At 39.7% G+C, this 13,554-nt stretch overlaps 1 protein-coding gene across 1 annotated transcript in view; it reads left to right on the forward strand.

Annotated features, from left to right (window-relative positions):
• The window catches only part of gabrb3 (gamma-aminobutyric acid type A receptor subunit beta3), a 383,905-nt gene extending 373,286 nt beyond the window's left edge, over positions 1-10,619 (forward strand). Inside the window, exon 9 of the mRNA XM_072264245.1 lies at positions 9,646-10,619. Within this exon, the coding sequence (XP_072120346.1) occupies positions 9,646-9,996 (351 nt within the window). The 3' untranslated portion in view covers positions 9,997-10,619. The remainder of the gene's footprint in view (positions 1-9,645) is intronic.
• The last annotated feature ends 2,935 nt before the right edge of the window (positions 10,620-13,554 follow it).

Below are 13,554 nucleotides of genomic sequence, written 5' to 3' on the forward strand. Positions count from 1 at the left end.
TCAACGAGTTGCTCATTGGCGGTGGAACTGAAGGAGCTGAAGTTGGTGTGGCTGCAACAGAGAGGCATTGGTGCCTGAAGGAGGTGTGCAGAAAACCAGTGAGTGATCATTTTATTACGTTTCTTGTGATTGCAACACCCTCTTAGACATTGGTGGTGTGGAATGCTGCTGTTTATTGGAAAACAGCAGGGCCGGATGGTGGGGGAGCTGCATGTCCTCAGCCATAGCGAGGAGTAGGTCTCAAGCCTGGCTGTCGTCTGTTTGCAGCCAAGCAAGGGGAGGCCTTGGAGTTAGGCACTCTACCAGAGTGTTGGGTGCAGTGTGATGTGGCATCCATGCTGGAGTTGGTGCTGCCCCCTAGTGTTCATTGGCAAAAGACAAGCTGTATTATGAGTCCTGACGAAGGGTCTTGGCCTGAAACATCGACTGCACCTCTTCCTAGAGATGCTGCCTGGCCTGCTGCGTTCACCAGCAACTTTTATGTGTGTGCTGTATTATGTTTGATTGCTGCAACACTCATGGACTCAGGGACTATTTTTCTTTGTGTGACTGCAGTTTACTGCTATCTTCTATATATTCTTGCTATCTTATATATTTTTGCAATCTTATATGTGCTATCTGTGCCTTGTCCTGTAAGTGACTGTTGGTACTAAGTTTTGCATCTTGGCCCCCAAGTTCCCAAACAATTTTGTTTGGTTGTATTCATGGATGATTGACAATTAAATTTGAACTTGAACTTAATAATAAACCAAATCCAAAAACCCTTCTGCCTGCACAATGTCCATATCCCTCCATGGTCATATAACTATGTAAAAGCCTTTCAAACCAGGGAAGTACAACTTGGTGTAAATGTCTTGCAGTGTACACTGAATGCTATTGATAGTTAATGGACACTGAGATTTTGAAGACAGCATGCTTCCTTTCATAGCTCTTGCTGGCCCACTACTCAATGCACGGACTCTCTCCAGCCTGGCACTGTGGCTCAGAGTAATGAGCGTTGAGAAAAAAAATCTGAAGATGATTATTTTTTTTTGTTCCTGGGTCATTAATCTCTTAAGTGGGCTTTCCCTAAAGGCTTCAATAAATATTATGCTGTGAAATATTAAATATAATACATTAGAGATTATTTAAAAGATAGCATTAGCAGAGGAAAGCTTTCATTTTAATGTGGTATTCATAAAGCTCTTTGGAAGCAGGGCTGAACTAATGAACTGGTAATGATTTTTTTGTTGCAGGGTATCAGTGATACAAGTAAAGTTGCATTCACTAAGCATGGATGAAGTTGTTGCTGGGTTCTGACGGTACTCCCAGAAGGAATGGGAATACATGTTCAAATCTGAGCTCTGGGAAAATGGCAAGTGACAGGGTGTTCAGATTCTTAGTTGTAGAGGTAGTAGGGTTGGGAGATGTTTATTGTGGTGTGTGTTTCCACATTGTCCCTTGGAGAATGGATCCTCAACAGCTGTCGCACAGAGGCAGAATCAGAATTAGGTTTGTTATCACTGACACAGTGTATGTCATGAAATCTGTTGTTTTGTGGCGGAATTACAGTGCAAGATATAAAATGACCACAAGTTACAGTAATAAATAGTAGTGCAAAAGAGGAATAACAAAATAGTATTCATCAAAGTTCAAAGTAAGTTTATTTTCAAAATACATAAATATTATCATATGCAATGCTAATATTCATTTTCTTGCAGGCATACTCAATAAATCTAATAACCGCTATAGAATCTATGGAAGACTGCACCAACTTGGGCATTCAGCCAGTGTGCAGAAGACAAGTTGTGCAAATGACAAAGAAGGAAATAATAATGATAAATAAATAAACAATAAATATCGAGCGCATGAGGTGAAGAGTCTTTGAAAGTGCATAGGTTATGGGAGCATTTCAATGATGGCGCAAGTGAAGTTGAGTGAAGTTATCCCCTTTGGTTCAAGAGCCTGATGGCTGAGGGGTGATAACTGTTCCTGGACCTGACGGTCTGAGTCCGAAGGCCCCTGCCCCTGAGCATGACCTGGGTGGTGGGGGTCTGCTGCTTTCCTGCTTTCCTCCCTTTGTCTAGATGTGCTCAATGGTGGGGAGGGCTTTAGCCGTGATGGACTAGGCCATACCCACTACTTTTTGTAGGATTTTCTGGTCATATACTACCCTGAGATTTAGTCACAACAGAACAAAAAATACATAAAAGGTCAACGAAAAACTATATTTACGAGGGGTGATTGATAAGTTCGTGGCCTAAGGTAGAAGGAGTCAATCTTCACATATATTTTTCGACATAGTCCCCTGCTACACTTACACATGTCGTACAGCGGTCGTGGAGCATACAGATCTTGGACCTCCAGGAAGTGTCCACAGCATTGATACGTTCATGGCCTAAGGTAGTTATACAGCTCTCGTTACATGCACATGTAGTTCAACTTTTTGAGTGATTATGCAGAAATTTTGAAGTTAATAACTTACCTCCTTCTACCTTAGGCCACGAACTTATCAATCACCCTTGATGAGTTATTAACTTCAAAGTTTCTGCATAGTCACACAAAGAGTTGAACTGCATGTGCATGTAACGAGAGCTGTATAACTAATCTCCTACCTTAGGCCACAAACGTATCAATCACCCCTGCTGTGGACTCTTTCTGAAGATCCAAGATCCGTATGCTCCACGACTGCTGGACTAACTGTGTAAATGTAGGAGGGGACTATGTTGAAAAATAAACATACTAGGTTGTCTAAAATTGACACCTTCTACCTTAGGCCATGAACTTATCAATCACCCCTCATATATTGTCACAAAGACTGACAAACAGTCAATGCGCAAATACAATATAAAGAAAATTTTCTTAAAAATGAATAAATAAATAATACTGAGAACATGAGTTTAGAGTCCTTGAAAGTGAGTCTGGAAGTTGTGGAATCGGTTCAGTGTTGATGGATTTGAAAATTAAAAAATGCATATGCTGGAACCTTTACATAAAAAACAGAAATTCTGGAAGTACTGCAAAGCCATTTTTGAAAAATCTATACTTCTAGTCCCTGCAGTGTGAGGATTATCTGGAAATGTGATGGGATTTGGTACCAGGACCAATAAGGTAACTTGGGTAAATTCCCTGTGGAAAAGGATTGATTAGTTGGAAACATAACTTCTGACTTTTGAGTCCAGACAATGCAGATTATGTTAAGCAGTTAATTTATCCATTCAGCTCTTGTAGAACTGGAGGTTCTGCCTGCACACAAAAGGAGGGATAATCATTTTCTTCATTCATTTGTGGGATGTGGACATCACTGGCAATGTCAATTAGTTATTGTCCATTCTCCACTGACCCTGAAAAGTTGGTGGTGAAACATCTTCTTAAACTGTCACTGCTGAGGGTATCTCACAATATTGTTGGAGAGAGAGAGAGTGAGTTCTAGGATTTAGACTAGTGAAGGTGGAGGGACACTGATATCTAAGAGAGGACATTGTATGAGCTGAAGGGAACTTGAAGGTTTAGGTAATCCATTGTGCCTGTTGATCCTGTCCTTCTGGGAAGTGATGTGGATTGATATTAGTGAGTAACAGTAGAGCATCTTGCAGATGGTTCAAACTGCACTGAGACTGAATGTTGAGGGTGGCAGATTGGCAAAGAAGTGTACTACTTTGTCCACGGTTGTGTCAAGATGCTGCGTGTGATATATGTGGACATTCTGCAGGCAGCTCACAAAACTACTCAAAATACATCTGAACTGTGATCAGCGCAATCCACAGCCTGTAATTCGCCTTTTAAGAAACATACTTTAGAAACATATAAATGAACTTGTGATTTTACCATCTCCTGAAAGATTTGGCAAACTTGACTCACTGAAATGCAGGTATAGCACCTTGAAGTGGATGAAGATCGACCAGAAGAGAAAGCGCGGGGGTGGAGTTCAAGCCAAATCAAAGCACTGGGGCCCGAGAGGGGGATAAAACTATTATTCAGGCCCACTGCTCCATGCCAGCCAAGATCCCCCATTAGCATACATTTGATTTGTCTCCCTCTCTTCTACCCTTTTCTGTACCCTCAGGCAGAAGGTGCAAGAATTTTGGGTCCCCACACCGCCAGGTTCAGGAACAATTGTTGCCCTGCAGCTATCTGGACTGGCTTCACTCACCTCAGAGCTGAACTGATCCCACAGTCTGTGGATTCACATGCATGGACTCTGCAGCTAATGTTCAAGTGCTATGTGTTTACTTTTTTTAATTATTTGCATGATTTGTTGTCTTTTTGCACATTAGATGTTTGTCAATCTTGTTTTTTTTGTGGATTTTATTGCACCTCTTTGTTTTTTTTCTTGTGGGTGCCTCCAACAAAATAAATCTCAGGTTTGTATATGGTACACACACTTAGATAATATACTTACTTTGAACTTTGAAATGTCTTTGCAGCTGTATTCATTCAGACAAATGGAGTCTATTCTATCACACCCATGGCTTGTACCTTGTAGATTAGATTAGATTATGAGGACACTCAGTCCTCGTTTATTATCATTTAGAAACGTATGCATTAAAAAAATGATACAGAATTAATCAACTAAACTAAAAGACTTGGGCAAAACTAACAACTTAAAAATGGAAAAGAAGAAAACCTTAGTGTCAACGACTCCATTCCCCTCCAACAACAGTACAGAGAGATAAAACGTTTGGAAATGATCAAATTACATCAAATGAAAATGCTGAATGAATGGCCTCCAAGTTTTTTCAAACTTAATGGAAGGGTCATAAACTGCACTTCTAATTTTCTCCAAATTCAAACACACCATAGTTTCTGAAAACCAATGAAATACCTTAGGAGGGTTAATCTCTTTCCAATTCAATAAAATGGACCTTCTAGCCATTAAAGTAAGAAATGCGATCATCCTTCGTGATGAAGAAGTTAAATTATTTAAGTCTATCATTGGTAGTCCAAAGATAGCAGTAATTGGATGAGGTTGTAAGTCTATATTTAGGACCGTTGAAATAATATCAAAAATATCTTTCCAATATTTCTCCAACAAGGGACATGACCAAAACATGTGAGTTAAAGAAGCTATCTCGGAATGGCATCTGTCACATATTGGATTAATATAAGAGTAATAACGAGATAGTTCTGTTTTTTTTTTGGGATGGGGTTTGTTTTTTTTTTGTTTTTTTTTTCTTTTCATGACTTTTTTTTCCAGTTTTTTTTTGCTTTGTATTATCCGTTGTTAGTTCTACATGATTGGGAGCTTTGTTAATTTACACTATTTGGTATTGCAATTACTTTTTTAAGTGTAACAATATATCTCCTACTATTTGTATTATTGCTATGTTTTGTTTCTATATTTTGAAATTAATAAAAAGATTGAAAAAGAAAGAAAAAAATGATACAATGTTCCTCCAGAATGATATCACAAGAAACACAGGACAAACCAAGACTAAAACTGACAAAACCACATAATTATAACATATAGTTACAACAGTGCAAAGCAATAACGTAATTTGATAACGAGCAAACATGGGCACGGTAAAAAAAAGTCTCAAAGTCCCGATAGCCCCATCATCTCACGCAGACGATAGAAGGGAGAAACTCTACCTGCCATGAACCTCCAAGTGCCACAAACTTGCCGATGCAGCACGATTGGAAGCACCCGACCGCAGCGGACCCTGAGTCCGTCCGAAAACTTTTGAGTCTCCGACCAGCCCTCCGACACCAAGCACCGAGCACCAGGTACCATCCTCTGCCGAGCGCTTTGACCCCGCCCCGGCCTCCGAGCAACAAGCAAAGCCGAGGACTCGAGGCCTTCCCCTCCGGAGATTCTGGATCACACAGTAGCAGCAGCAGCAGCGAAGCAGGCATTTCAGAAGTTTCACCAGATGTTCTTCCACGCTCTCACGTCTGTCTCCATCAAATCAGGATTGTGCACGGGACCCTACTTGACAGATAACAGACATCACCATCGGAGTGGCCGCTGCGAGCTGCATAGCGCCGCCATCTTCTCCTCCCGCTGGAAAAAACTTTGAGGAGCCACTTTTAATTCAAAACTAATCAGTGAAAATATCAGTTCAGTGCACAAAAATGCTCCTAAAAGAGGTAGTGGAAACAGATAGTACTGGTTCATTCAGAAGAAAGGAAATAGGTTCCTTCTGGGAAAAGCTATTTTGTTATGTGGTATAGGATAATCAGAAGTGTTGTAGGTTAAGAATACATGGGAGAAATGGTGAGTTTGCACCAATGACTTCCCTGAGCTTTTCCTCACTACTATGTGTGCCCATTACAGGCTAGCAGAGTTGGATTACTGTGAGTAATTATCATGGGCTACGAAGATGGTAGAACACAACCCAGATAGACAATGCTCTTTTTTTCTCACCTACCATGAGCTCAGTTTGTATTATTGCAGGAAAACATAAAGGAGATCCAGTCCGATTTAACCAAATTTCACTTTATCCCCTTTCCTATTATCCCATTAGCCATCGTAGGCGGCATACAAATGTGTCCCCACCATATACTGTAAACCCCGTGGTGGAGAAGATGGCCCTGATTGTGCAACAAGCTACAGGCTCTTTCGTCCATTTTAAAGATTTTCATCTGGTCAACAGATCCACTGAGATCAAAAAATCTGTGTTTGCTAAGTTCTCTAGCACCATCAGGCTCAGGAACAGTCATTATACCCTTCAACCCTCCTAAACCAGCGTGGATAATTTCAATTACCAATACTCTGAACTGGTTCTGCAACCTACAGACTCACTTTCAAGGGCTCTTTACACCTCATGTTCTTAGTATTAATTTTTATATGCACAGTTTATCACATTTTGTGCATTCATTTGTTTATCAATCCTTGTCTGTATATTTTTTCATAGATTCTCTTGTATTCTTTTATTTTTCCCATAAGAAAATGAATCTCAATGTAATAAATAGTAATATGTACATACTTTATAATAAATTTACTTTGCCAAAGGAAGCCTTTAAAATGAGTTAATTTCTGTTATTCACTGTTCTATTTAATAAAATATAACTGGAATCATTTTATGTTTTGCAGTGCAATTAAATTAACTCTTAATTTTCACTCCAATTCTAGACTTATTATTTTCCAGCCACTAACACATAAAGACGTTATAAGAAGAATCAATCTTGCTATTCGTTCCATTAGTTCTGAAAATTCCCAGTGGTTAAAACAGGGGCTAAGATCTGATCTCCTCCAAGAAGTTTACAACCTTTTCATAGGGTTTGGAGGCTTGTGTGCTTCAATGACCTGGAGAACTATGTCGGCTGGAGTCAGGGCCTTATGCGTTTGCTCTTGGTAAGGTCACCCATGCCAAACAGGTCAAAGAGTAGAGATCAGACCAAGACCGGTCCACCAGTCCTCCAGGTTCAGGGGTTCAGCTCAGGGATAACAACACTAATAGTCAAAAACAATTGTTATGGAAACAGCAATGAAGAATCCTATACAGGCAGAGATGGAGGAACTTCATTGCTGCCCTAAATGCCAATGGCATAACAGGCAGTAAGTTAAGTTAAGATCTGGTCTGATCCTCTGTCAAGGTTTCAGTGGTGATCATGGCCACAAGTCCCAACGAATAACGGAGGCACAACGACTGTAGAATGTGGAGTCCCCACAGCTCATCAAGCAGAAGATTTCCCTACCCAGAGGGAACTGGAATCTGGAATGCACTACTGGAGACATTGACAGAGGCAGATGATCTCACAAGAAGGATCTAAATAAACATATGAGTCAGGAGACATAGAAGACTATGGACCAAGTGCTAGTAGAAGGATTTCTCTAAATGAAAGCTTAATGGTCAACATGGACTGAATGGGCTGTAGGATTTCTATCTGTGCTCCAATACTCTAAGACAGGTTCCCAACCTGAGGTCCATGGACTCCTTGATTAATGGTGTTGGTTCATGGTATAAGAAATGTTTGGAACCCCTGCCCTAAGTTATAATGTCACTTGAGGTCAAAATACTCCCATCCAAATCCTGACCTGGCGTTCTACCAGAATCAGAATCAGGTTTATGATCGCGTACATGTGTTGTGAAATTTGTTGTTCTGCAGCAGCCGTGTAGTGCAATAAATAAAAGAAGTACTGTGTTACAATAAGTAATATACTTTAAAGAATTAAAAAAGAAATGGCAGAAAGGAAGAAGCTGTTCCTAAAACATTGAGTATGTGTCTTCAGGCTCCAATACCTCCTATAGTAATGAGAAGAAAGCATTTTCTGGATGATGAGGGTCCTTAATCATGGATGTCACCTTCTTGAGGCATCACCTTTTGAAGATGTTCATGATGGTGGGAGGCTAGTGCCCCTGATGGAGCTGGCTGAGGCTGCAGCCACTCTGGAGCTTCTTTCAATCTGTGTGTTGTACTCTCGAGCTTTTTTTCAATCTGTGCATTGTACTCTCCAGCCTTTTTTCCAATCTTTGCGTTGTAGCCTCCATAGCAAATGGTGATATAACCAGTCAGAATGTTCTTTGTAGAAATTTGCAAGAGTCTTTGTTGATATAGAAAATCTCAAACTCTGAATAAAGTATAGCCAGTCAGGTAAATGCTCCCAGAATTCCTCTTTAGTTGCCAGAAGTATTACTGCAGCCATTCATAACATAAGAGCATAACTACTTAAAGATCTAATTAGCATCTGCTCTATGGTTTTTTTCAAACACTTCTGTCCAATATAGGTAATTTGCTGTCTCAATATACCTTCATCACCCTTTTCAATGGCTTTCTCTTGAGATCTGTTGCACCAGTACTGACGTGTTAAAATCCCTTTCTAATTCTTAGTTCCCCCCAGTTTTGACATTGTGCCTCTTGCACTTGCCCCTCTCCACAGCATACAATCTGATTGTGAATGCTCTCCTATTATGTAATGTCCATTGAGTCTCATTTGTTCTGATAGCGAAGATTCCTTGGACATTGAGCAAAGTCAATGCCTAGTGATATCTTTTGGTACTAGAGGTATCAAGAGAGACAGTAAAATGGAGTTGAGGCAAAGATGCAGCCATGATTTTTTTTTGAATGGAAACCCATTTCAGAGACAAGTTCAAGTTTATTATTCACGTTAACTATATGTATATACCACCAAACGAAACAGCTTTTCTCTTGACCAAGGTGCACAACACAGTATATATAACCCACACACACCACATAAAGTAATATTACCACAAATAATTTTGAAAATAATAAAATATATTTCAGAAGATTGACATTTACCATAAGATGCACTTATGACACAAGTTAAAAAGCAAACGGTAAAACACTATTGAAATTTCAGACATGATGAGACCTGGGTAATGGCAGGGAGGTTAATAGTCTCTTGCCCTGGGGGATGAAGTTTTTTCCCATCTTAACAGTCCTTGTTGTAAAGCTATGTTACCTCCTGCCTGATGGTAGAGAGTTAAAGAGATTGCAAGAGAGTCGGGATGGATCCTTAACAATGTTAAGGGCCCTGTATAAACTTGGCTTCTGATAAATATCTCTCGTGATCTTTCAAGCAGTCCTTACAATCCTTTGTAGGGTCTTGTGATTAGATGCAATTCCAACCTGACTTCAGTGTCTTACCTTCTTATTCAGTGCCTGTTATATTTTGTTGTTTCAGTACACTATGTCAAACATTGTGTTACAAGTCTCTGTTCAGGAAACATGACTGACATGCACTTTTACTTTTGCATCCAGGTGGACGCCCATGGAAATATCTTGCTCTCTACCCTGGAGATCCACAATGAAGTCGCAGCTACTGAGGTGACGACAAGTGTGACCGAGTCGAGGAATTCAGTGATGTCCTTTGACAACTCAGGAATTCAGTACAGGAAACAAAGCACAGCCCGTGTAGGACTGGGCCGCAGCACGCCTGACAGAAATGCTGCCCAGGCCAAAAAGAACCGGTTGCGAAGAAGGTCATCCCAGTTAAAAATCAAAATCCCAAATCTGACTGACGTTAACGCCATAGACCGGTGGTCAAGGATAGTATTTCCAGTCGTTTTTTCTCTCTTCAACCTGATCTACTGGCTCTACTACGTAAACTGATGCCGAGGTACTATCCACAAAGTTCTGAGGACTCCAGTTAGTGTTACAGGATGAATCAACTCTCCAGTCATTATAGAAATGGAGGATGTGGTCTCACAGCAATGGGAATCATTTTACAGTAGAACAAAAGTTGTGATCACGCAAATGGGAAAAATAAAATTTAAAAATCTATAAGGAAAATGATAAAGGATGATATCCTCAGAGAGAAAAAGAAAGCGAATGACATTTATAGCCTTGAAACAGTTCATCATATTTTGCATGACACCATGTCACCTAAACAATGAGTTATCTGCCATATACACTAGAAATTGTAAAAAAAAAATTAGTAATTGTTTGGACCTTGCAAGAGTTGCTTTTTCTTGAAGCTGTCTTTTTCAGCTATTTCTAAATACAATGATCACAGCTGGTTAATATACAGTATTTAGTTAACTCCCACAATGTTCTGCCGCATTATAATTCAACGTGGAACCATGCAGTGTTCCTCTCAGTACATGGCACAGGATGATTCCAGTATTAATTTGGCAGTGAATGACTTTAAGTGATCTAATCATTTTACACTCTGTATAGATATCATGGATAATTTATTCATGGGCAGAATTCTTGGGATTAGTTGCTATTCACGATTAGGCACTATGTAAATATACTAGTTAAAAAAAAACTTCTCATTTTATTTCCATTTTCCAAACCAAGTATGGTAAATTCTGTAGTTTGCTCAGTGGTAACTTCATGAACATTCCTGCATACTGTTTGAATTCTTTGATGTTCCATTTGAAAAAAAAATAAAATGTAAAAAAAATTAATAAAATTGGTAATAAATGGTTTATAGAGCAGTGGTGTGAAGCTACGAATTAGTTAAGTAGCTGAAATTGAAAGGTTCGGCCGTCAAGCCTCATATCGCAATTCAAGTGCCCTTTCTTAATCAGAGTCCGTTTTAGGATCATCATTCTCTGATCCTGTGTTGCAAAATAATCAAAGTACTTCCAGGAATTAACACAACTGATCAGACTGTAACTGTTTCTTAGGATGCCTCTGCATGTACTTCTCCTGACACCAGAGATGCACTGAGGATTTCCTCAGTTGCATTGGACAGAATCACAGCAAATTTACAACACGATAACAGGACATTTTATTTACTTTAATTAGAGATGCGGCGTGTTAACAGACCCTTTACAGCCCAAAGAACCCACACTGCTCAAGTACACCCATGTAATGAATTAACCCATGAACCCATACATCTTTGGAATGTGGGAGAAGACTGAAACACACAGAAGAAATCCATGTGCTCATGAGGAGAATGTACAAAGTCCTCATAGGCAGCGGCAGGAATTGAACCTGGGTCGCTGGTGCTGTAATAGTGTTACGTTACCATGATGCCCTTCAATCACTCATTCAGACTAATTGCTCAGTCCAGACTCTTTCTACCTCTAAGCAAAATACTGCACATTTCAGAAAGCAAAAGTAAAGGCAGAAAATGCTATACGTATACCACTAATCAGACAGTGTCTGCGCAGGGAGAAACAAAGTTAATGTTTTGGATCAAATTCAGAACTGATAAAAATAGTGGTATAATGAGTTTTACATTGTAGAGAAAAAGGGAAGAATAGAGAGAATCAAATGTCAAGTTAGTTGTAGGGTAGAAAGGAGGAGAAACTAAATCACAAAAACAGATAATGGAAATTTGACATATTTATCCACTTTCTCCTATTTACACTTCTTCCAGAGCTAGCTTTTGGTATTCACAATGCCCTTTTCCACACTCCTAGCACTCACGTCCATTGGGTTATTCATCATTTAGACTCTCCTGCCTTCCAGAATCAGAATCAGATTAATTATCACTGACATATGACGTGAAATTTGTTTTGCAGCAACAGTGGAGTGCAAAGACATAAAAATCTATAAATAGTAAAGATAAATAGATGTTGCGTAAAAAAGGAATAATGAGTTAATGTTCAGAATTCATGAGCCATTTGGAAGTCTGATGGTGGAGGGGAAGAAGCTGTTCCTAGATCATTGAGTATGGATCTTCATGCTCTTATACCTGACGGTGGCAATGAGAATTGGATATGGTGAGGGTCCTTAAGGAAGGATAGCGTCTTCTTGAAGCATTGCCTCTTGAAGATGTTCTCAATGGTGGGGAAGATTGTACTGGTAATGGAGCTAACTCTGGAGCTATAGCTCTGTATAGTCTCTTGAAATCCATACCAGGTTGTATGCATCTATAGAGATTTTTAAGAGTGTTTTGTGACATACCAAATCTCCTCAGACTCCTAATGAAAGCTCACCGCTGGCATCCCTTCTTCACTTTTGCGTCAATGTGCTGGGCCGAGAGATATTGAGACCCGGGAACTTGGAGTTCCACCACTAACCACTCAATGAGGATTGGTGTGTATTCTCCCAATTTCCCCTTCATGAAGTCTACTATCAGCTCTTTGGTCGTAAGCAACACACAAAATGCTGGAGGAACTCAGCAGGTCAGGCAGCATCTATGGAAATGAGTAGATAGTAGATGTTTTGGGCCAAGACTCTTCCTCAGGGCAGGCTTTTTGTTGTTACGACTTGCTGACATTGAGTTTGAAGCTGTTGCGACATTACTTGATTAGATGATCTATCTCATTCCTGTAAACCTCTTCATCACCATCTGAGATTCAGATGTCATTCTTGAATTTATAGATGGCATTTGAGATGTGCCTGGCCAAACAAGTGTCAAAAGAGTAGAGCAGTGGGCTAAGCATGTATCCTTGAGGTGTTTGATTAGTGAAATGAGCCACAACTTTCCCTTTTTCTTGCGCCTACTCCACTCTTTCCCTGATCCAAAGTTTCTTTTACATCTAATCTTTACCACCCCTGGTCAAAGATTATCACCCCAGCATTGTTTCCATCTCTCCCCATCCTACTTCATCTTGTTCTATTGATACTTTTCCATTTATCTCTCCCTCATCCCACCTTGCAGAATCCCTTTAGATATTAGTGTTTGTAACCAAGTTCTCAATGCATTAGAACAGATTTTCCTCCTGCTACCCTTCAGAATAGTTGCTAGTTTTAGAAGCTACTCATTTCCAGATGGGCAAGTTCAAAATCGCCTCTCCTGGATTTGAATGTGTTCATGAATTTACTACAAATACGAACAGGGACAGTCTTCACAAATGCGACCATAGTCAATGTTTCGGTAGAACAATTAAGTGTTTAATTTCTTCTGGTGGCGTGCTGGTTAATGTGTTTATGTAAAATTTTTAACTGCACAATTGAAATGCAGCCATTAATCTGTTAAGTAGAGTACAAAGGGAATTTTACATGAATGCATTCACTGGTGAGCTGGCAGAGCAAGCCGATCCCTTTCCTAAGATTGCTGTTGTTGGCAGTAAATAACAGAACATGAAAAGCAAGTCATATTTCTCTGTACCTAAAATGACATCAACAAAAATTGCATCAAAGGCCCCTTAACAAATGCTTTTTCTAAGTTTCACAGATAGATTTTATACTTAATTACTTCCATTTGAGACTCAGTATATTTTATAAATAGACAATTAGATGAAAGCTATGAGAAAACTTAAATCACAG

This window comes from Mobula birostris, chromosome 7 (assembly GCF_030028105.1).
Source record: "Mobula birostris isolate sMobBir1 chromosome 7, sMobBir1.hap1, whole genome shotgun sequence".
NCBI lineage: Eukaryota > Metazoa > Chordata > Chondrichthyes > Myliobatiformes > Myliobatidae > Mobula > Mobula birostris.